This window comes from Typopeltis vanoorti, chromosome 10, assembly GCF_054136105.1.
Source record: "Typopeltis vanoorti isolate ZY-2024b chromosome 10, IOZ_Tvanoo_1.0, whole genome shotgun sequence".
NCBI classification, from domain to species: Eukaryota; Metazoa; Arthropoda; class Arachnida; order Uropygi; family Thelyphonidae; genus Typopeltis; species Typopeltis vanoorti.
This window is the reverse complement of record NC_143558.1, coordinates 121,138,138-121,164,083: the sequence shown is the minus strand read 5'-3', so window position 1 is coordinate 121,164,083 and position 25,946 is coordinate 121,138,138. Positions and strand designations below refer to the sequence as shown.

Here is a 25,946-nt window from a genome sequence, read left to right as displayed (position 1 = left end):
AAATCTGGATCTGGAAGGAAATGTCATCAGGAAGGTGAGGGACTTTAGATACTTAGGTTCAACAGTGGAAGGAAGAAGATGGAGGGGCTGAGAAAGAAATGTGATGCAGGATACAAGCGGGTTGGAGGAACTGGAGGGAGGTGGCTGGAGTATTATGTGATAAGAGGGTGCTGATGAATCTGAAAGGCAAAATCTATAGGACAGTAGTGAGGCCAGCTATGACGTATGCTATGGAAACTGTGGCCCTGAGGAAAAATAACATCAGTAGGATGGAAGTAGCAGAGATGAGAATTCCTATGTTGATTTGCGGTGTGACTAGAAAGCATCGTCTGAGAAATTACTGTGTGGGGAACAGTGAAAGTTACGAACTTAGGAGTGAAGATACAGGAGGCATGGTTGAGATGGTTTGGTCATGTGATGAGGAGTGACGACGAATGTTTGGGAAGAAGGATCATGCAGATGGATGTGCAAGGAAGGAGGAAGAGTGGGCTGCCAAAGAAGAGATGGAGGGAGCTGGTAGAAGAGGACTTGAGGATGAAGAACTTGAACTACTTCTTCTGCAGCTTCTCCCACTTAAGTGGGAGAAGCTGCAGAAGAAGAAGATTTAATTCTTGGAATAATCTTGTTAGCTCTCTCATATATTGCACTTATAAAATTTGGCCATCTATTTTCAGTTTCCTCTGTGTTGCAAAGTATATTGTCTTCTGTTTTATATCCTACATGATCTAATTTCTTCTTAATTTCTGAGTTATATACCTTATCTTGTCAGGTGTATTCAGAGCTGTAAAGCTGTAAAAAAACATCGTTTATTTATTCAAGGAAGCCACAATAGTGATAATAACCGGCGGAAACCTCAACAGGAATCAGGGTACTATTCTAAACAGTTAGTGGAAAAACCTGATCCTCTCTCTAAATCCATCTGAACTACAGCTAGCCAGTAATCACATTACGCGTTTACAACAAACACACATGCGTGATAATGAATAAGAACAATAAGTCCGTTCAGTCTCTGTCACGCGAACATGTAACCTTAGCTACTAGATTGTTCACAACGTTTTTATGTTCCTTTCAATTTGCATTTATTCTTTTTTATGCTTTTCCGTCAACACCTTGAAAAAGCTAGACAGTTTGCTAGCGAAACCGGTAGGCAAAGAATGTAAGATGTTTGTACGGATTACAATATGGTCAGTATTAAAACAATAAATTTGTATGTTTAAATCCTTTTTATTTCTCTGAGCAAAGAGAGAAGAAAAAAAAAAACATTGACTGGAAGCTCTGGTTGATATGGACATTTTAAAACAACAGGCTAAGTTTATGTGGAAGAAGTCTGTACAGATAACATTCATAATATGACAGATGAGTTCACACTCATTTTTCTGTCATCTGGCAAATAAGAACTCCTTATGGTTTCTAGACCTAGAGAAAGCCTATGAGTGTCAATTACTCAAGTATGTTAAAAGCACTTAGAAAACATGGAGTGGATGATCCACTTATCCAGCTGATAAAGAAGAACTGTGACACAGCCTGAGAAACAATTAAAGTTGGATCAAAGATTTCAGAAGAATTGAAAACAACAACAGGATTAAGGGTAAGATATGAATGTCTCTTATTCTTTTTAAAATTTATTTAGAGAATGTACTTAGAGACCAAGATATGTTGAGGGATGGATTCTTCATTCTGAGGGATAAGTGATACATTCTTTGCTTTTTGCCAATGGCTAATTTCATAATATGAAAACATTTAGAACCATGTGAATTCGAATGACTTCAGATAAATCTTCATACCTGCTGGTGACAGGAAGAGATAAGGTATGACTTCGATATACTAGGAACATGAAAATTAAATCAGTTGAGCACTTGAGGGAACTCCAGGAACAATGTCACATAAATCTGGCACTTGCAAGAGAGATGTGAATTATTATTATTATGCTATGGAGCAGAAAAGCACATAAAAAAACAAAGAAAACTGTTAAGGTCATCATAAGTATTTTGATATATGGGGGGGGGGGGTGATCACTAACACAGTGTCAGAAATAAAGGCTATATGCAGTAGAAATGGATGGCCTAAGAAGGATCTGTTGTATCTCTAGGATATCTACTGAATGCAGAAAGAAATCAGAAAATGGATCACCTGTTAGGCTCTGTGATTAAAAGACTGGAACGAAAAACTTTATTATTATATTATTTCGGGCTACTCCAGGGAGTCCTTAGACTCATCAAGGGAGGCCCTAAACATCATGTCCACACAACTATTCGACATTCTCACAGTATCTATCATATCTTGCCTTGAACTCGCTCACTGTCATAGCACCCACAACAGACTCTGGCAGCTTATTCCACTCATTTATCACTCTAAAAGTAAAGAACCCAGCTCTAACACCCCTGCTAATCACACTCTTGCCCAGCTTCCATAGGTGTCCCCTAGTTCTCCCACCACCAGTCCTGATCTCAAAAATATCCTCTGAATTAATTATATAGAATCCTTTTAGCAATTTGAATGTCTCAATCATATCTCCCCTTTTCCTCCTATCAACTAGTTTCTGCAACCCACAAATCTTCAACCTGTTCTCATATGGTTCATTCTATAGACCTACTATCATCTTAGTCACTCGCCTCTGGATCCTCTCCACCTCCTCCCCATCAAGAAGGAACCGAGGTGACCAAATCTGGGCACAGTAGTCGAGATGAGGTTTTATCAGGGCTCAGTACAGAGGTACAATAACTTGCTTGTCTCTGCTCGTCAAGGTATTTTTCAACAACCAAGTGAGTTGATGAGCTGATTTAGCTACTTTCGCAATGTGCCCCCTAAACTTCATCTCCCTATCCACCAATACTCCCAAGTCCCTGGCCTCATCAATCTCTTGGAGTACAGTTCCACCAATGTGGTATACTGCTGCTAATCTTTTCACCCCAAAATGCATAACCTTACATTTTGTCACATTAAATTGACATCCATTTTCCTTAGCCCAGAACTCCAATCTATCTAAGTCATCCTGCAAGACTTTGACATCTTCTGCATTCATTATCGCCCTACACAACTTTGCATCATCAGCGAACAAATGAACTGTTTCACTTAGATCCTTCCCTATATCGTTAATGAACAGATTAAACAGCAGTGGTCCAAGAACAGAACCCTGTGGCACACCACTAGTCACAGGCCGTCTTTTGGACTCTACTCCTGAATAAACTACTCTTTGATATCTCTCCGTCAACCACCCACCTATTCATCTCACCAACCCTATATCCATTCCCATATGTTGTAGTTTACGGATTAGAATTCCATGTGGTATCCTGTCAAACGCCTTTGCCAGGTCCAGCAGTATCACTGTAAACCCATTTCCCTTATCCAGTTCTGCCGTCACCTTGTTATAAAACTTGAGCAAGTTACTGAAGCATGATCTACCCTTCACAAAGCCATGCTGTCCCTAATAGTATGATCATATCAGAAGGATAGCAGCTATAAATGGGCCAAGAAAAGTATTTAACTGGTCTTCTCCAGGTAGAAGAAAACAGAAACCTTCAATAACTTGGAAAGGGAATAAGTAAAAGTAAGAATTTGATTATTTTCGCTTGATAACTAACCTTCTCTCTCTCTCAGATTCTACAGCATTTCTGCAATTTATACTTGTGGAATTATTTCAATTAACTTGAACAATTAATGAAATAACTTATATCACATTATTAATAGTATTTATATTTTCAGAATTATTTGGCCAGTCCTCAAGCCATACGGAAAGCTTATCAGGTGAAATATATGTTTCATTATGCATTATAGTTTTAACATTTACAGTTGGCTTTCACTGTTGTAAATTTAATTTTGTAGAGCATTGTGGCTATGGAGACTTTGGTCACTCAAATGATGAATAACAGTGGAGATAGTGTGCATTACTGTCCACTGTTATTCATCATCTACATTTAATCATGTAATGCATAATATAAGTTTCGTTATTATTATGATTATTAACACCAGACATCCATGGAGTCAAAAGACTTGTCAGTGCAAACAAGAAGAGAATATTACAACAAAGAAGTAAACTGCTAAAGAACTTGAGCTAGTTTTCAATCACATTGAGAATGCTAAGGAAATTTTGTTTGATGCTGATTCTGATATGGAACGAAGCTTCGAAATCAGCTCAAATCTTGATAAAGTGATCACCAGCTATCACAAATTGCATGACAAGATGACAAAGTTGAGCACTATTCAGTCAATCAAATGTTTAGACATTAAATAAAAAATTAAGAAATTGATTTTTATTAACTTTGATGATTTTATCCTCTAATATAGCTTACACTGTAATTTTTTTTCAACTTTACGCTAACTGATGGATGAATTATAATTATTCCTATTGTTTATCGTATTAAATTAGTGTGATTTCGCTCACCGCACATTATTTGGTGGATTAATTAATCGTGCTAAGCGAGGTTTTTCTGTGCTGTGATGGTACAGAGTACTCTGGAGGAATATTGATAAGCTTAGAAATGCAGTAGAAATTTTTTTACTCTAAAAAAAAAGGGGGATAGGGGAATCACTGATGATAAAAGTAATATGAAAACTGAAGATAATGATATGCTCAATATCTGAAATAATTGCATAGAAGCATTTACAGAGCAGTGGAAAAGTCATCAGAAACCTGAAATATGGAAAGGTGGCCACACTTGATGTTATTAGACCAGAAATGTCTAAACATGCAAGTATAAAAGTTTTTATAGTTGCATAATTCAGAAAGGCAAATTCTGGATGATTGGAATAGAGCTCCAAGAGTACTAATCTGTTAAGAGAGAAATAAAACTGAATATGAAAATTACAGCTGAATTTTCCCAGTGTTCCAGGTAAGAATTATGCAAGTATACTCAGTATACTCGAGAAAGATTGTGGAAGATAAACTTGGTGAAGAACAAGCTAGGTTCAGACCAAATAAGTGTTGTCAGGAACAAATTTTCACTTCAGACAAACAGTTGAGAAATCATAGGAGTATAACAATGATCTGTATTAAGTTTCGTAGATCTGGAAAAGGCAAATGACAAGGTGCCAGACATGGCTTTATATTGAGAAACTGTGTATATTTAAGTTGTAAGTCAGCAGTTAGAATTCAAGGAGATACAGGAAAATGGTTCAATTAAAATCAGGTTTAAGATAAGTGTGTGCACTATCACTTGCTGCTCTTGTTCATCATCTATATTGATTGCGTTATAAAGAAAAGTGACATTAAACCTGATATTACATTACATGAAATATTGAACTTGGCACTCCTAAATAAATCTGGTACAAGTAATCAGGGAATAAACAAAGTCTGTATGGTAATACAGACTTTGTTTATTCCCATTGAACAAAGTTATATGAAATAACAGAAAAATTAGCCAAAATGCTAAAGTAGTAGTGTACAAAACAGTGTTGAAGGCTAAGTTAAAATTAACTTAAAATGAATCTGAGAGTTGGATTAGAAATAAAACGTGATCGAAGACTAGAAATTATAGATATAAGAATTCCGAGAGTAATGTGGGAATCGAACAGAGTATTATTGGCAAAATGATATGAAAAATTAAAATATTAGAAGGAAATTGATTGTTGTTAAACGTGTAGAAAGGCTTAGGTGTTTATCGTACATGTTGACTAATTTTGACGTAATATAGCAGAACACAGAAAGATAAGTAAATTATCATTTATTGACTTATTACTGATATTTCACTGGTGTTATAACCAGCATCTTCAGAGCATAAAACACAGTTTGTCACAGTATGCAAAACTACAACAACATGGTGTAATAATGGGACTAGTTTGAAAAATTGTAACAACAACACAAAGACTAAAGTCCTAATTAGGTGCCGTCTATGTTTTTTAAAAAAAAAGAGAGAGAAAGTGGTACTAGTTATGTCTTAAGATGACTGTCTCCTAAATCTTAGGCAAATTTATATAGCCATATTTGTTAAGTTTCAGAGTATGTGTTAAGGCTTCTGTTACTTCTAAGAACAATCTCTCTGACTTGTAAAAGCTAAAAAAAAAAAAATATATATATATATATATACATACAAACAATTAGATGGGATAGCTATGGGCTTCCTTCCCACCCCCCCTTAGCCAACTTCTACATAGAACACCTGGAAAAACTAGCTATTAATACAGCCACTCTCAAACCAACTTTGGCTACGCTATGTTGACGATGTGCTTGCTATTTGGCCCCATGGCCCAGGCACATTGGATACATTCTTAGCGCATTTAAATAGCCAACACCCTGGATACACTAATCACACATCTTCCAGTTGTTCCTTATCATTCTCAGTTTTTAGAAAACCCACATATACAGTGAGATGTTTACATAAACAATCGCACCATCACCTTCCTCAACAGTATGGTAACTTAAAAACACTGACCCACAGAAAGAGATCAGTCTGTTCCAATGACAATGCTCTTGCTGCTGAACTGGCTCACTTATGCCACACCTTCTTAGCCAGTGGCTATGATCCCCCATAAGATTGAGGATTTGTGGGTTGCAAAAATTGGTTGATAGGCGGAGGAGGGGAGATATGATTGAGACATTCAAATTACTGAAGGGTTTCTATAAAATTAATTCAGAAGATATTTTTGAGAACAGGGCTGGTTGTGGGCAGACTAGGGGACATCCATGGAAACTGGGCAAAAGTGTGGTTAGTAAAGGTGTTAGAGCTGAGTTCTTTACTTTTAGAGTAGTGAATGAGTGGAATGCACTCTCTGAGTCTGTGGTGGATGCTGTGACAGTGAATGAGTTTAAGGCGAGGTATGATAGATACTGTATGAATGTCGAATAGTTGTGATGAATATGATTTGGGGCCTCCCTCGATGAGTCTAATGACTCCCTGGAGTTGCCTGTAATAATAGTAATAAGATAGACAAAATATTAAATGCTCCCAAGAAACCCCTCCTCCTATCTGCCACAGAGAACTACAACAAAACAGTCACCATCCCATACATTAAAGGCACATCGGAAAAGATATCTAGAGTTCTCGATAAACATCAACTATGCACTGTATTCAGACCGTGTGTGAAATTAGCAACTCTCATCCATTCACCCAGGGACAGCATCTCTCCTTTATCACATCCAGGAGTCTATGAAGTACTCTGCCCATGTGACAAGCTTACTATGGTCAAACAGGAAGAACTGTGGACATCCGCATCAGTGAACATAAAAGATATATCTGGTACTATTGCTATGGCAATTCGGGCCTAGCAGACCATGCTTTGGATACCCCTGCACACAGAATCAACTGGAAGAAAACAAAAGTAATGCACAGAAGCTTTTACAACTCAGAGAGACTGTTCTACAATCTCTCTGAGTTGTAAAAGTCTTCGAAGCAACAGAAGCCTTAAAACATACTCTGAATCTTAACAAATATGGCTGTATAAATTTGCCTAAGATTTGGGAGACAGTCATCTTAAGACATAACTAGTACTTTCTCTCTCTCTCTCTTTCTGTTTTTTTTTTTTTAACATAGAGGGCGCCTAATTAGGACTTTAGTCTTTGTGTTGTTGCTGCAATTTTTTAAACTAACCCCATTATTACACCATGTTATTGTAGTTTTGCATACTGTGACAAACTGTGTTTTGTGCTCTGAAGATGCTGGTTATAACACCAGCAAAATATCAGCAATAAGTCAATAAATAATTTTTTAGTTATCTTTCTGTGTTCTGATATATTACTGTCAAAATTAGTCAACATGACATTGTTGCCATTCAAGAATGTGTGAGCAGAACTATTCTTTAAAAAAAAAAATCAGCTAACGCCTTTTTATTCCCGTATAGGCCATTTAGCCCTATCTAACTTTTGGAGACTGCGTGGGCAGTTCAATCTCCACTCGTACCCAATCAGAGATAGATGGCCCAAGGCTATCACTAATTAAGTGGTACACAGTGAAGAGAGATGGCTCAAATGTGCCGCCATCTCGTGGTCCCTAACCCTAACACAATATATTTAATGTCTGAAATAATGTGGGTTCTACGGTCGATTTTCTTGAGTTTACAGGACGAAAAACCCGAGTTTCCGGGAGGAAAAACCTGCTCGCCCGTGCCAGAGATCGACTAACTTGGGAACCGGTCGAAAAAAAGGCTTAGAAAAATTTCCTCTAGTCGCCGACTAGACTCGAAACCAAGCCTTCCCTCACGCGGCCAAGCACGGTGGTGTGCAAACGCCACATCCACTGAGCTACACTTTTTTTTTTTTTTAAACAACTTTATTATAAACTTTTGCAATTATTTACATCATAATGAATTCTATATACAATATATACATTTGTTATACCATTATTTCAATCGAAGTTTCATTTTATATTATATCATCATGTTATAATGTAGTTGTTACATTACTGTTCTCTTAAAATGCCTTAACTTCATTTACTTATAAACAGGGAATCTCATCTGTTAGTTACAGACACATTATTTTCTCTATTACATCAATTAAGGTATAATTCAGCTTTTTTTTTAAATATACAGTTAATTCTATTTACATACCATATATATAATTATATATCACACTTATTATGTATTTAACAATCTATATATTCTACAAGATAAATCATATATACATCTGGACAGCGAAATAACATTCGCATGCAATGAAGTAGGAGAGCACTTTTTTTTCCTGCGGTAGGAGATCTGTTCCAAGTGACTCAGGCGCTGTTTCCTCTGGTGGAGGTGGAGAGTTAGTATCCTTCCGAATTTACTTCCGATTTGCCCCATTTCCACTAGGAGTGATGAAGGTGTCGTTCTGTTGTTGGTTGGAGGGTTCATCTGATGTAAGGTTGGAGGTTAAGTGTGTCCATTCTTCTGTAGTCATTCTTCTGGACTGGACCGAATTGGTGATCTCCTCCTGGATGTAGTGATGTAATTTCGATATTGTTCCGGGACTGTCTTCCCGTCCATACGCTTGGTCGCATCTGTGAGCCCAAATTGTGTACATCGTTAGGATTAGAACAATTGTTTGCACCCTGTTTATATGTTTTCCTTTTAGCCAGAATAACATTTCTTCATTGATTACTTTGATTTCTGGAAGCCATCTTTTAACGGCTTTCCAAGTTACTTCTGCTTCCTTGCAATATAACATTAGGTGGTATAGTGTCTCCAGTTCCTGGCAAAACTGACATGTTGCATGCCCTTCAAGGGATATACCTTTAGCCACTATCCACATCTTGGTTGGTAGGCAGGCATGGTGTACTTTAAAGAAGAAGGTTTTATACTTTGGATGTATTGGGAGCTTGAAGATATTGTTTAATACCGGGCTGAGTGTGATTTGTCCTCTTCTTAATTCTCTATGTTGTGGTATGGGAATGGTTGTTCTGCTTAGTTTGTAGTATGTTGCTTTTGTTTTTTGACTTATTAAGGTTTCAGTGTTGATGCGCTCTGTTACAAATACGTATCCCTCCGCCATCTCTGTAAACATTCTGGGAACTCTTCCGCGAATCTCTGGCATTGTGCTGATTATTCTGTGTGGAAGGCATTTCTGTAGGAATGCTATTGCATATCCGTGGTATGACTTGGTGTTTGCTGTTTCTGCCGTCTTCACTCTGTTGATAACTGTTTTTAAGTGGATATTAATTAGACCTAGACCTCCTGCTTCTAATTCGTGAAAGAGTGTTGTTCTCCTCATCGGTTCGTACCGAGAGCCCCAGATGTAGGTGGCGCACAGCCTGTGGATCTTGTCTGCCCATTGCCCATGGTACGGGATGTTGTTCACTTTGTACCAGATGCGAGAGGATAAATATATATTGCATATTCGCGCTTTTCCTCTTACAGATAGTTGTCTTGGGCGCATAGTATTTATTTTCCACGCAACAGCTGCGTGGAGTTCTTTCCACTGTTTTTCATACGTTTCTGGGCCGCCTATTTTAACTCCCAGAACCGGTAAGTATTCCTGAGTTCTTATGCCTTGAGGAATCTCAGGGTTCTTTTCCCATTTTCCTATTAGCATGCAATGAGATTTATTCAGGTTTACTTTCAGGGCAGAAGCTCTTGCAAAGGCATCTAGTAATTTCATTGACTCTTCAATGGATGTTTCCGTCTCTAGGGTTAATGTGATGTCGTCAGCATATGCCAATATTTTTGCTTGGCTCTCCCCGTGAATGTTTGTTCCCTTGATTTCTTTGTTGGAGTTGATCGCTCTGATGACTGGTTCTAGTGTAAGGACGAAGAGGGCCATAGAGAGGGGGTCTCCTTGTCTCACTGAGCATTTCATTTTAAAAGATGCGGATAGCTTCCTGTTCATGATTACTTGACTTTCTGCATTCTCGTAGAAAGTTTGCAGCCAGTTCCTAAATTTTGGGCCAAATCCCATTTCCTCTACAACTTTGAATATATATACGTGGCTTATGGTATCAAACGCCTTTTCTATATCCAAGCCTAGTAGGACACAGGGTTTGTCAGTCAGACTGTAGTACTCGTATACTGATCTTAAATGAGTAATTGTGTCTGCTATATTTCTGCCCTTAATTGCACAAGTCTGTGCGGGAGATATTAATTTCTGTAGGTACTTCTGGATTCTATTGGATAGGATTTTTGAGATGATCTTGTAATCGGTGTTTAAAAGTGTTATTCCTCTCCATTGCTTTATGTCTTTTAATTTTTCTGTGTCTGAAGTTTTCGGGATAAGTGTGATGTACCCTGTGCTGAATCTGTCTGGTTTTATTTGTGTTTGGTATATTTCTTGGGTCATTCTCATAAATAAATGCTCGAATTTTTGGAAGTAGTGCTTGTAAAATTCGTTTGTAAGACCGTCTTCTCCTGGGGATTTCTTGTCTGGTAAATGCCTTACTGTTTGTCTGAATTCTGCTGCTGTTATCGGGATATCAAATTCTTCCGCCTCTTTCTGGGTTATCTTAGGTATGAAGGGGAGGAATTTGTTTCTGTCCCGTTCCTCGCTTTGTTTTTCCGAAAACAGTGTTGCGAAGTATTCATGAATAGCATGCAGTAGTTCTGCATCGTCTTGAATGATTTTCCCATCGTAGTGTAAACATTCTATTCTCTTTCTTTCATAATTCCTTTTTTCGAAAATCCAAGCTGTGGATATTTTGCCCTCATCATTTTCTATGGTTCTTAACCGGGAGCGGAGCCATGCTCCTTCTATTTCCTGAAGCTGTTGCGCCTTAATTTTTTCTCTAATTAGATTTATTTCTTGTTTAACTTCTGGTTTGGTCCAATCCATGTAGTACAGGCTGGATAGTTTCTTTAGATCTGTCTCTCTTTCTTGGTTTTGCTGGTGTTTTCTTTTAGTGCTAATTTTTATGGCTGCGTTTTTAATTTTTCTTTTGAAAGTTTCCCAGGCTATTATTGGATTGACTATTTTTTCTACGTCTGATATTATATTTTGTACTTCTTTGTTGAATTCTTCATCTTTCGTTAAGTTCTGATTAAATTTATGTAGTGGGAAATTTCTGTTGACAAATTTTGTTCTTTTTTCCTTGTGAGGGGGTTGAAATTCTGCTATTACCATGTAGTGGTCGCTGAAAGTTACAGGGATATGTTCAACACTGCTCGCAGTGAAGCCTCTGTATTGGGACATGTAAACCCTGTCGATTCTTGAGGCGTTCCCAGGAGCGAAATGTGTGAACTCCTTTTTTTTTGGATGCAAGAATCTGAAGGCATCTGTTAGCCCGCAATCTACAAAGGTCTTGATGTGTCCTTTCTGTGGTGCTTGTGACACTTTCTCCTGATCAATGAAGGGCTGTTCCACGAAGTTCATGTCACCTGCAATTATTGTTATGTTCTTCTGTTGCAGATTTTCTTTGATTATCTGCCAAAATGTTGTTTTTTCTTCATGTTTTGTTGGACCGTACACATTCATTAAGGTTATTATTTGATTGTCGAGATGTATGTCAACTTCTAGGGTCCTGTGCCTGACAGAGACTTCGTGGGACAGCAGTTGCATGTGTGGTGCCTTTTTGATAAGGATAGCTACTCCACTGCTAGAACTACTGCTGGCAGGTTCATTGATTAGGATGTAGTGATGGACTAGTCTTTTTTCTAGTCGTATTATTGGCTCTGGCGCGTGAATTCTTGTTTCCTGCAACATTACGATGTCTGGCAATTTTTTGTGAATTTCATTGATCAGCAGGTTTTGGCATTCTTTGGTATTTATCCCGTTACAATCTAGGCTCATTAACTTCATTTTGGTTCTGATTTGTTCTGTTACAATTATTCGGGTAGTTTTATGTTTTGCTTCTGGCTCTGGTGGTATTTGGCGTGACCTTAATTTTTGTTCTTCGCTGTGTTTTAGGAGCTGCGTTTTGTGTTGCTGGCGACTTGCTACTTGTTTGCCCTTGGGATTTTGGATTACAGGTTATTTGTGACTCATTTGAGATTTCCTGCTTGTCACCTGTACAGTTCTTTCCACTAATCTCTTCCCTCGGTAATGGCTCAGGGCGACTTTCTGGAATTTCACTTTCTCTGCCTTCCCCCCTCTTATCGTCTGATATAGACATTTCTGGAACAGTGGTTTTGTTGTCTTTTTGTAACGTGAAGTTTTTTTTTTCTTCCTTGTCAGTTGATGAGTTGTTGCTTCCTTTGTTACTCTCCCTATTTTCTTCTTTACCTTTGTTATGCCCATCTGTGTCTTGCACATCCTCTTCTCCGCCTTCTATGTCTGGGGACTCTTCGTTTTGCCTCAATATGGAAGCGTACGTGCTACCCTTGCATTGATCTGCTGTATGACCTATGCGGTTGCACTTTTCACATTTCGGCTCATTGCAGTGTCTGCGTAGATGTCCGATTTTTTTACAACGGAAGCAGGATGGCGGTCTTCCTGGGACCACGACTATTCCCATAACCTTTTTCACTCTTATAGTATATGGGATGTCGTCAATTTTTGCACCTTCGTTGAGTTCTATGACTAATTTTTTTTTGTTGCTTAGGACATGAGACCAGTCATCATTCTTAATTGTTGATATATTTTCCAAAAATTCTATTTTTCTGAATCTTTCAAAGTGGAGAGCAACCAAGTGATTTGGTATGTGGGGTGGCATCCAGTGTATTAAAATTTCTAATTTTCTAAATGCATTTATATTAATAATTTCAGAGGTGCCATTCCTCACTTGGATGTTCCCCATGCTGGCAAATCGTTCTTTAACGGTCAGTTGTTTGAACGACAATAGAAAAACATAATTGTATTTTAGATGACCTAAATGCCACACATCACTTCCTTTAACTTTGTTTTCCGTAAGGCTTTTAATTATGTCCTCCTCAATGTAAGGACCGCATTTTGCGTCACATTTAAGAATAACAGTTTTAGACCAGTCTATTTCGGGTGGTAAGTTTAAAGATTTTAATAGGTCCTGCGAGTTAAAACCTTCAGACCGATTTTCTTGTTCACTATCTACTTTAGGTTGAAAATTGTTATTTCTATTCATTATGCTATTCATATCACGAAATGGTTGAAACCAAGAGGTACTTACAGTTCCTTCTAACCTTCGCATTAGCCTGCGAAGCTACGGTTGATCTTCGGTCTTCCTCTGCGGCCTGGGGGTCGGGGCAAGGGTCGCGCGGATTACTAACAATAGGGAGCACTAGAAAACACGTCTGCACTCTATGAAAGCTAGAGGCGCCACCGCTCTGCCAACTCATCCACTGAGCTACACAGGCTCTACAGAACTAATCTAAATTAAATAAATTCACATAAACAGAGTGGGAGAGGAAATGTTTACAAAGGAGGTGTTTGAATCTATGATGGGAAGAAAATATTCAGAGTAAGATATATGTGGATTAATGCAGTTAGAAGTGCTTAATGATATTGAAATCTTAATGTTTAGGCTTATACGTTGATTCTCCAGAGATTGAAATGTAAGATTTTGCAATATTATAAACATGACAAATAGCAAACTTATTTGAAGACAAATTGATGATAGAAAGTTTAGTAATCTAAACTTAGATATACATAATTTTAAATTACAGCATGTTATGGCAGTGTTACTATACTTAACATTGTTATGACAAGGTTATAACAGCATTACCCATATCTCACCATTTTGTATCACTCTTGTAGAAATTCAGTTTGTATTTTTACAGATATTTCTCTTTACTGTTACTCAGAATTGGCATTGGTAATTTCTCCACTTTTCTCACACAGTCTATTAAAATACAAACAGCAGCTATTCAACATTCTTTCACAGTAACTCCAAATTTACAAAATATATTTTTCTTCCTCTTAGTTTATTCCCTCTACGGTTGTCCATTAAAACAGTCTCTCCTTTTATGTATTCCCTAAAAGGTATTAACTTCAGGTTTTCTAATCCAGTTTTAACACTAATTTCCTTATCAGGAAAGTGATTCACTTTCCTGATAAGTGAGTGAGTGCTTTCAACCATCAGTTGCTTTGGTATTGCACATTTAGAACATGACTGCCCAAAGCTATGTATATTCCTCTTAGACTTCATGTGTATATTTCTCTTAGACTTCATGTATATATTCAACTTATATATATGCATTTATTCAGCTTCTTTTATTTTTTGTTTACATGTGGCTATTTGCTCAGAAAATGTTGTAAAACCGTAGTAGGTTAGTCCCATGGGTGAGCTAATGATTTTTTTTATATTTTGTTTTTATTATTAGTTTGTACATAATACAGAACTCCACCATTGCCAGTCCCAAGTCCAGATAAGAATGCAGGAGGGTTGTACTTGTGGCTAGCAACCATAATATGGAAAAAACATACTGCTACAGAAACCTCAACCATTGTTAGAAAACCGACACAAAACCAAGAGGAGAGAAGTACTGGGGAAAATGAAGCAAGCCAGTGAAAGCCCCATTGGGGAAGCTGACAGGCAGAAAACTCCAAGAAAAAACCTCTTTAGCCCAAAACATTTAACCAAAATTGGATGCTGGATTATTAGGACTTTGTATGAAAGTGGAAAAGCTAATTTACTAACCAGAGAAATGGACAGATACAAAATAGCAATACTAGGTCTAAATGAGACAAGATGGAACGTTAGCAGAGAAATCCAACTAACAACAAACAAATACATTTTATATTCTGGAAACCAGAACAAAGGTGACACACACAGCAAAGGTGTAGCTTTCATGCTAACAACAGATGCTAGAAGAGCACTAATTGAATGGAAACCAGTTTCTGAAAGAATCATCAAAGCTAGATTTAAAACTAAATACAAAAATGTTACTACCGGAAAGTAATCAATTTTTTGAACTAAATTTTTAATATAAATTTTATTAAAGAACAAATTAACATTATTCAATTCTATAATCACCATCATTAATTATAATCTTATTCCAACGATCTACTAAGTTTAGAATTCCTTTTTTGAAAAACGTTTTTTCTTTGGAGGCAAAAAATGATATCAAACTCCTTTGGACATCATCTTGCGAACAGAAGGTTTTATTTCTTATGCTGTGTTCTAAGGACCTGAATAAGTGATGGTCACTAGGGGCAATATCCGGCAAATATGGAGGATGTGATAGAAGTTCCCATCCTAACTGCCTAATTTTTTCTTGAGTCATTCTTGCAGAATGTGGTTTTGCATTGCTGCAAAATTACCCCTTTTCGATTGGCAAGTGCAGGACATTTGATTAACAATGCTTGATGTAGTCGCTCTAATTGTTCACAGTAGATGGCTGCTGTGATAGTCTTACCTTGTTCCATGAGTTCATAATGAATAATTCCATGAATATCCCACCAAACGCACAACAGAACCTTTTGTGGATGAATTCCATCTTTAGGTGTTGGAATTGGAGTTTGATTTGGAGAAAGCAACTGTTTTTTGCATTTATTATTCTTATACAGTACCCATTTTTCGTCACCAGTTACGACTCGTTCCAAAAAAAGGGTTATTTTGTCATCTGGTCAACAATGAATTGCAAATTGTCCGTCTCTGTGCTTTATTGTTTTCTGACAGTTCATGCGGTACCCATACACCCTGTTTAAGAACCTTGCCACTCTTATGTAAGTGCTCTTGGACAGTTGACCATGATGAATTAAGTTTCTCTGCTAATTCTTGTATGGTTTGTTTTGGATCTGATTCAACAAGAGTCTTAAGAGCATTGTCATCTAGAGTAAGAGGTCTTCCAGATCGAGGACGATCAGAGAGATCAAAAATTTTTTCTGCAAATCTCCTAAACCATCGCTGACATTTGTTAACCTTCAATATGTCTCCATAAGTTGAGCAAATGATTTTGGTAGCCTCAGTAGCATTCTTTCCTTGGTGAAATAAAAACAGCATACAATGACACAAATGGTACTCTTCAACTTTAAAGTCTGCCATATTAAAAATAATAATCTAAAATTTAAAAAAAAAACAGATTTTTTAAATAGAAAAGTAATGCTAATATTTAAATAAAAATCAAATTTAATAATTTATGTGTTATTTAAGAAAAAACAATCGGCTAAAAATGACCTATTAAAAATAATTGATTACTTTCCGGTCCCCCTTATATAATAAACATATATGGACCAACAAATAATGCAAAAACAGAAGAGAAAGAAGATGTCTATGATATGCTGCAAAAAGAAGTGGATGAAGTAAAAAGTAAAGATATGCTTTTAATTATAGGTGACATGAATGCAAAAGTAGGAGATAGTAATGTGGGATATGAACAAATAATGGGAAAGGAAGATTTAGGAAACTGTAATGAAAATGGGGAAATGCTAAAAGACTTTTGCACTTTCAATGATATGATCATAGGAGGATGCCTATTTAAACTTAAAGACATCCATAAACAGACTTTGATATCACCTCATAAGAAATCCAAAAACCAAATAGACGATATTTTAATAAACACACCTTGGAGAACCTCTTTGATGGATGTAAGCGTTTGGAGAGCTGTAGATGCCTTTACAAACCACTTATTATTGATTGCAAAAATAAAAATGAAACTAAGAAAAATATTTAAAGTCAAGAATCAAAGAATTAAATACAATATTTCCAAACTGAAAAACAAGGATACAAAAGACAAATATAAAGTAACATTAAGGAATAAATATGGAAACCTTACAGAACAACATAAGGAAATAGATATCAAAGAGAACTGAGAAAAAATAAAGAATATATTTAATAGTACCAATGAAGAAGTTCTGGGAAGGCAGAGTAGAAATCACAAACAATAGATCTCTGAAAAAAACCATCAAATTATGTGAAGAAAGGAAAGCTTTATGGAATACACTTCTGCAAAGTACAGAAGAAAATAAAAGAAACGGGATAAATGAAAGATACAAGCTTAAAAACGGACAGGTTAAAAAAAAAAAAGGGGAAAAGAAAGATAGAAGAATTTTCCTGTAAATGTGTAAAGTGTGTAAAGAGGCTGAAGAAGCAGCAAGTAAATTTGACTCAAAGAGGTTGTTTGGGATAACAATGCTGGGAAGAGTTTTAAAAGAGAAGGGCCTGTAAAAAATAAACAAGGAAAGTTACTCACAAATGAAGCAGACATAGAAAAAAGGTGGGTAGAACATTTCCAAGAAATACTTAAAAGAAATACAGGAACTAACTAAACTAGAAATAACTCAGGCAGTGAAGAAAATAAAAAATAATAATGCAGCTGGGAGTGACAATATTCAGGCTGAACTGCTTAAAGCAGATATAAACACTACTGTTGAAATGCTACACCTGTTATTTAATCAAATATGGCAAAAGGAGGAATGGTCAGAAGGCTGGAATACAGGACTCCTGGTGAAATTACCAAAAAAGGGAGATATAACACTTTGTAAAAATTGGAGAGGGATTTCACTTCTAAATGTTGTAAGTAAAGTATTCACTAGAATATTGCTAGAAAGAATGAAAACAAGAAATTGAAACTAAACTGAAGAAACAACAGGCTGGGTTCAGGCAACATTAAAAATGTTCAACATTAAGAATAATTGTCGAACAATCAAATCAATAGAGTGGCAGAGTAGCCTATATTTGGGATTCATCGACTTTGAATGTGCATTTGATAGCATAGACAGAAAGACTATATGGAAGTTAATGAAGCACTATTGGATTCCTCAGAAAATCAAAATATCACAAAGAAAACTCATGAAAAATACAAAATCCAAATAATAAATATTGGCAAACTATCAGAACTATTTACATCTTACTCCTGTGTTTGTTGTAAATGGTTCTGATAGTTTGCCATTATTTACTATTTGGATTTTGGATTTTTCATGAGTTTTCTTTGTTATATTTATGATTTTCTGAGGAATCCCGTAGTGCCTCATTAACTTCCATATAGTCTTTCTGTCTATGTCAAATGGACATTCAAAGTCAATGAATCCCAAATATAGGCTACTCTGCCACCGACAATCTTTCTGATTGTTATTGATTGGGTGATGAGGAAAACATCTGAAGAAAGAACTGGCATTCGATGGGGATGATCAAATAAAATCAGTGACCTGGATTTTGCAGACGATATATGCCTTTTGGCACAAAAACATCAGCACCTCCAAAAGAAAATAGATAATTTAAACCAGGAAGCAAATAAATGTGGATTGAAAATAAATCATAACAAGACTAAAGTAATGAAAATAAACCCCAAACAAGAATTAGTCTTTGAAATAATAGGGAAAACACTGGAACAGGTAGATAACTTTATCTACCTGGGATCAGTGATTAGCACACAAGGAGGAACCAAACAGGACATACAAAATAGAATCCAGAAAGCACAGATTGCATTCAGTATGATGAAGAAAATTTGGGGGTCCAAAGAAATAAAATTAAAAACCAAAATTAGGCTCTTCAACACTAATGTTAAACTAGTTTTACTATACGGAGCTGAGACATGGTAACTATCAGAGGAAAACATAAATAAAATACAAGTCTGCATAAACAAATGCTTGAGGAAGATACTAGGAATTTATGATAACAAACATGGAACTTTGGGAGAGAACAGGTCAAACCAGCATCAGAAATGAAATCACTAAAAGAAAATGAAACTGAATAGGTCACACAATCAGGAACCCAGATAAAGAAATGGTAAAAATTGCACTAGAATTGAATCCCCAGGGCAAGAGGAAAAGAGGCAGATCCGGGATAACATGGAGAAGAGAACTAGAAATAGAGGCAAGACAGCTGGGATGTTCCTGGAAAGAGATCAAAAAAGAAGCATTGAATAGAGTCAGATGAAAGTCGATGGTTGAGGCCCTATGCTCTGCAGAGAGCGAAGAGGATAGGTAAGGTAAGGTACATAATACAGAAACCCTTCACCAGAGACCAAACATAGAACTTTTTGAACCTGCTTCAAGACCCACTTTTGAGACCTTTGGCCCACTTCTAGGAAGTGGGCCAAAGGTCTCACACTGGTTAATGAAATTCATGTTCCAGCTGAAGACAATCACGGACACGCATGCTCAAGGCAGGATTCAAATCCACAGCCCATTGGTTGGAGAACAGGTATGTTAACAACTCAGCCAACCAGGTCGACAAATACTTTTGATTAAGATTTGACTAGCACAGTGACTGTTTTAAATCACTAGTTCTCATCAGGAATCTAGTATAAAACCAATTAATGTTGAGTTTATTCATGCTTGAAAGATTTATTTTTTGTAAGAGGAATCTCAGTCATTACAGGAGTCACAAAAATTACACAAAAAAAGGCAAAAAATTAAGCTTTTTTTTTTCTTTCATAATCTGCTCCAAGTATTAAAACCTTTAGATTCCTTTCTGTAACTGCTTACCTCCACCTCCCCAATTCAAAATAATATTTTGGCATACAATTAATTGGCAACAGAACCCACCTTTAGCAGCAAGCTGGTAAAGGTGGAGTCCTGTTACCATGAAAACATTGGGTCATACCTTTTGCTGTCATTGTCATGGAATTGTTATTATAATATGAAGAGGTTGTTTAAATTACATGAAAATTTTGCACACAAAAAACACCTTCTAGAAAACTTTGATTTCTGCATCAGGATGCCAAGTAGGAGCACCTAATTCTGTAAATTTCTGATGTCCACAAACTTAACTTCGCAAAAAAAAACATGGGCATTGAAAGCAGTTTTTTGTAATATCAAAAGGAGGAACTGGAGTATACCTCCTTTTGCTATTACAAGTTAGGCACAGATAAGGCTCATTGTTTACCCACATCACTTGATATTACCTGCCATTCAAGAGGAATATACTAATGTTTAGTATTGAATACTGCAGCTACTCCTTCCTTTCCCCTGATTTATTGCCTGAATATAACATCTTGTATTTGCTATTTAGAAAAAGAATCTCATTTGTGTTTTTGTCCTCTTTGTTTTGGTGACATCAGTTATGTTGACATGGTACTTCTCTAATTGTGCTGCCAGTTCTTTGCTGTTGATATAAAGCTTATCTTAAATCCTACTAATAATGAGTTGGAGTTTATTTCAGTAGCCAACTTTTTGGTGTTTGTATTGACTCCCTGCGAAAACAGTGGGGGGGGGGGTATTTAACTGGGCAATATACCTAAGCCGTCATGAAATTTCATCATGTTGTACCATCATTTTGTTTTGGTGTTAAGCCAATACTGAATAAATTTTGTCAACTAAATACCAAATTCCAGACATCTCATTTTTTCAGTATCCAGACAGATGCCTACCAATGGATTGCACCACAACACGATGAAAATCGGAACATTAGATGAGAAGCTCGGTCAGTTTTCCACATGCTTCCACACAGACTATTACAGTCTTTTGGAGGTCTGCCAGTTATCCAGCTTTCAGCTTTCAATAACTCTTTTGATGGAAAAAGTCACTTAAGGGTAAATGAAAGAAATTAATAAATAAATAAAAGCTTTATGACCAAGAACATTTTACTAAGATTATCTTAGATAGATTTGGAATTGATTCCAGAATTACAGCAGGTTACCAAGAAAATATGCTAACTGCAGAGGAGCACTCCTAAAGACAAGTAGGATGGCAATACATAATGTGTGTGCTACTATTCTTCTCACTTTTTTGACAACCACAAGTCTAATAGGACTGTCCACAAACTAAGTAAGATTTTTCTTGCAACCTAAAGTTTCTTAATCAAGAAGTATATATACATCTTGGCCGATAGCATGGTTAACATTCATGCTGGGCAGTGTAGCATGCACATTTCACTCAAGTAAGAACTCTATTATGCCCCTTCTGTGCTAGGTGGACACACTTTTACAAAGTTTTCAATATACACAGCATGCTAGTTTGAATATTTTCAGTTAAATCTTATTTGTAAAATTAGTATTTGTGAATGGTCTTAATAATATAGAAAATCTGAAATCCAATTCTGATTTCAGGTTATAAATGTGTGTATATGCAGGGCTTGACAAATTATGCAAAACCCTACTCACCACACAAAAATTGACTCACCCCAAGATCCCCATTTTTTTAATATGTACCAATAATTCAATAGGAGTTCCACAAAATTATTAATAGTGCTGTACCATGATTGAAGAAGTATTTTTTCTTTATTATTATTATTATTATTATTATTATTATTTCGGGCAACTCAAAGGAGTCGACAGACTCATCGAGGGAGGCCCTAACATCATGTCAAGAACAAATATTTGACATTCACATAGTATATATCATACCTCGCCTTGAACTCATTCACAGTCATAGCACCCAAGACAGACTGTAGCAGCATATTCCACTCATTCACCACTCTCCAAGTAAAAAACCTAGCTCTAACACCCCTGCTAACCACGTTCTTGCCCAGCTTCCATGTATGGCCCCTAGTCCTCCCACCACCACCAGTCCTATTCTCAAAAATATCTTCTGAATTAATCTTAGAGAAACCCTTCATAATTTGAATGTCTCAATCATATCACCCCTTTTCCGCCTATCATCCAATTTTTGCAACCCACAAATCTTCAACCTGTTCTCGTAAGTTTCATTCCATAGACCTGCTATCATCTTGGTCACTCGTCTCTGGATCCTCTCCACCTCCTCCCCATCAGCAAAAAACCCTGGCGCCCATACCTGTCCATAGTAATCTAGATGGGATCTTATCAAGGCTTGATACAGAGGAACAATAACTTGTTTGTCTCTGCTTGTTAAAGTATTTTTCAGCAACCAAGTGATTTGATGAGCTGATTTAGCCATTTTTGTGATGTGCCCCCCTAAACTTCAACACCCTATCCACAAACACTCCCAAATCCCTGGCCTCATTAATCTCCTGGAGTACGGTTCCACCAATGTGATATACTGCTGCTAATCTTTTCACCCCAAAATGCATAACCTTACACTTTGCCACATGAAATTGATATCCATTTTCCTTAGCCCAGTCAAACTATCCAAACCATCTTGCAAACTTTTGACATCCTGTGCACTCACTATTGCTCTACCCAACTTTGCATCATCAGCAAACAAGTGAACACTTCCTCTCAGATCCTTTCCTATATCGCTAATGAACAAATTGAAAAGTAGTGGTCCAAGAACAGAACCCTGCGGCACACCACTAGTCACAAGCCGTCTTTTGGACTCTACTCCTGAATAAACCACTCTCTGATATCTCTCCATCAACCACCTTCCTATCCATCTCACCAACCGTATATCCATCCCCATATGCTGCAGTTTACTAGATGCACTCCTTCTGTCACTGTTTTATAAGTAAAACACAGGATTCATTTTCTTCAATGAAATACACAGTTTTGGTTTCGGTCAAAAAAACCAGCACGATTTGTGGTGTATCTGTTGATACACAAACAGGAAAAGCAAGAAAACATCTTTTAGAGTATATTTTATCACTTAAATTATACTCTTCACCTCTGTTCAGAGAAATTAAAAGATGTCCTTTATTTTCACTACTCTGAATTTTGAACAGGCAAAACAAGGATTGCTAAAAGGTCAAAGCCAGATAACTGGGAAGAGACCTCCGCATCAGCTTTCAGGAATGCAGTGAACTAACTGAGACTTCTGAGCTAATGGTCCAAACCTCATTTTCACATGGTGCACCCCATTAGTAGGTATCTACTGGATACTGAATTAACAAGGATGGTCTGACAATTTGGGCCTTAGCCGACCAAATTGTACTCTCTATTGGCTTAAACCACAAATACATGTGATGGTACAGCATGATAAGATTTCATGCTGACTGGGGTGTCACCCAATTAAACAATGTCCCTGCTGTTTTCATCAGGGAAGCAGGGTGAACAGTGGAAAGCCAGCTATTGGAACAAGCTCCAACTCAGCATCTGTAAGAAGAAGAAGAAATCTGACATCAAAGAACTGAAGATAGGAATCATCAATATAAGGAGTATTAATGGAAAAAAAAATCAAACTTGAATCAGAAGAATTGGAAACATACCACATACACATAATTGGCATTACTAAGACAAAGAAAACAAAAACAGGTGATATCTTACTAAATAATAAGTATAGGGTGTTGTTTCTGGTAGTAATGATCAAGGAAAGGAAGCAGTAACAATGGCATTCAATACCAAACGTGAAGATAAACTTCTTGATTGGAAGGCAGTTTCGAGTAGAGTTATGTGGGCAAACTTCGAAATAGAGACATGGACAATGAAACTAATTTGTGATTATGATCCCACAGAAGGTTCTTCCAAGGAAGAAGTGGAGGAATTGTTTGAGTCATTAGAACAGGCAGCCGACATAAAGAAAATGGAAGAAGTGGTCCTTGGTGGAGATAGAACAACAGAGTAGGAAATTAATCCCACCATGCATATAGGGATATTTTAGGAAAATTTGGAGAAAAGGACAAAGCTAATAATAATGGTAAGTATTTAATGGACTTCTGCTCAGTACAGACTAGACATTACTAACACCATATTTCAAATAAATATCTGCACAAGTTTACATGGAGAGAAGACACAAGAAATAAGAAAAGCCTCATTGACTACATCATTGTTGATAGTGATATATTCATGCTTGTTCAGGATACAAGAGTGTACAGAGGATTTGAAATTGGAAGTGACCATTACTTAATACCAAGCAGGATAAAAATGGATATCACATTGAAAAGAAGGGCATGTAAGAAAGTTTTTAAAACAATTAAAGTTGAGCAGCTTTTACAAGTAAATTGTAGACTCGACTATACAAATGTTATTGAATAAAAAATTAAACAATTTGAAAACAAAAACCAAACCTTGGGAGTCTCAGTGGCAAACTCTGAAGAATACATTGATTGATTCAGCTAGGAAGGTATGTGATGAAGTTGTCTGCAAGGATAGAAAAGTAAGAACACCATGGTGAACACAAGAAGTTAAAGAATCAGTCCTGGAAAAGAAGAAAGCATACCAAAATTTCCTAGCAAATAAGTCGGCAGATGTCCTAAAAAAAAAAAAATACAGAGAAAAATGTAATTGAGCTAAGGTATGTGCAAAAGTAGCTAAATAAAAGTCATGGAAAGATTTTGGTAAGAGTATGGAAAATAAACATCAGGAAGGTGGCAAAATGTTCTGGAGACTATTGAAGAAGCTTAGAAATGGAGGAAAGAGTACTGTAAAAGGAATCAAAGATGATAAAGGTGATATGAAAACTGAAGAGAAGGATATCCTAGATGCCTGGAGTAATTAATTTGAAAGACTGTTAAATGAACCAAGCCATCAGAGAAGTGTACTAGAAATTTTTCAGGAGGAATTCAAACAGGAGTACATATCAATACTTGAAGTAGAAAAACATATCAAAAACTTGAAATGCGGAAAGGCAGCTGGAGTAGATGATATTCAACCAGAAATTTTAAGTATGAAGGTATAAAAGTTTTGCAGTGCTTACACTGCATAATACAGAGGGCCTGGTCAGGCAGTCGAATTCCAGGAGATTGGAGTACAGCTCTCATAGTTCCCACACATAAAAATGGGAATAAAGCAGAATGTGAGAATTACATAGGAATTTCTATACTGTGTTCTAGGTAAGATTTATGCAAGCATACTTGAAAAGAGTCTGAGAAAAATTGTAGAAAAGAAACTTGGAGAAGAACAGGCAGGATTCAGACTAAATAGAGGTTGTCAGGTTCAGATTTTCACTCTACAACCAATAGTTGAGAAATTATGGAAATAGGACAAGGATTTGTACTTTAGTTTTGTAGATCTAGAAAAGACATCGACATGATGCACACGAAAATGCTTTTCAGAACACTACAGTTATATATATATATATGGTAAATGGAACAATTATATATATAGTATAATTATACAAAGCAATACCTAGTCTATATTTATATTGTAAGTCAGCAGTTAGAATTTAAGGAAATGCATGAAGTGGTTTTTTTTAAAAATGGAATAAGGTAAGAATGCACATTATCTCTGCTGTTAATTATCATCTATATGGATCACATTATGAAAGAAAGTGGCATTAGATCTGATATTAAAATTGAAGATTCCAAACTTAGCTATTTGCTTTATGCAGATGATGATGTACTCCTAAACAGGTCTAGTGTCCAGAATTCTCAAACTAAATTGAATAACAGCTGTAACAAATTTGGCGTGAAAATCAGCAGTAAAAAAGGCCAACTCTGAAAATAGGCAGGAGCATAGAAACTTCACCACATTCTGAATGGAGATCCTATAGTACAAGTAAAATATTTCAGCTATTTAGACACAGTTTTTAGTGAAGATGGCAGGTTAGATCTGGAAATAGACAAGAGAATAAGCAAAGCTGATATAGTAGGTAGTCAGCTGAATAAATGTATATGGAATAAGAGAGAAATTAGCCAAAAACACCAAACTTGCAGTATACAAGACGGTGTTAAAACCAGTTTTCAGTTATGGATCTGAGAGTTGGGTTAAAAAGAAAGTACTTTCTAAATGAACTAATGAAAGAAAGATAAGATTGAAGCACTAAATTATAATCCAGTCTCTGTCTGGAGTAATGGTTAAAATATTGAAGAAGTTAGTTAGAACTAAGATCCAAAATTAAGTTGACAAGTTGAAGTGTGGAAAGAGGGGAAAATAGTTTCACTGCATAAAGGAGGATCCAAGATCTTAACTGTTGCAAATTACTGACCGATCAGAAATCGTTGTCAAGGTCTTGGAGAAAGTAGTCAAGAGAAAAATACAGGAATGGATTGATGAAAATGAGATACTGTACGGGGGACAGCATGGCTTTGTGA

At 36.5% G+C, this 25,946-nt stretch overlaps 1 protein-coding gene across 5 annotated transcripts in view; it reads left to right on the top strand.

The window, feature by feature from the left end:
* The window catches only part of Vps16B (Vacuolar protein sorting 16B), a 289,159-nt gene that overhangs the window by 170,890 nt on the left and 92,323 nt on the right, over positions 1-25,946 (top strand). For all 5 annotated transcript variants that reach the window (XM_090399626.1, XM_090399624.1, XM_090399627.1 and 2 more), the window contains one exon: positions 3,703-3,744. In XM_090399626.1, coding sequence (XP_090255752.1) covers positions 3,703-3,744 — 42 coding nt within the window. The remainder of the gene's footprint in view (positions 1-3,702; positions 3,745-25,946) is intronic.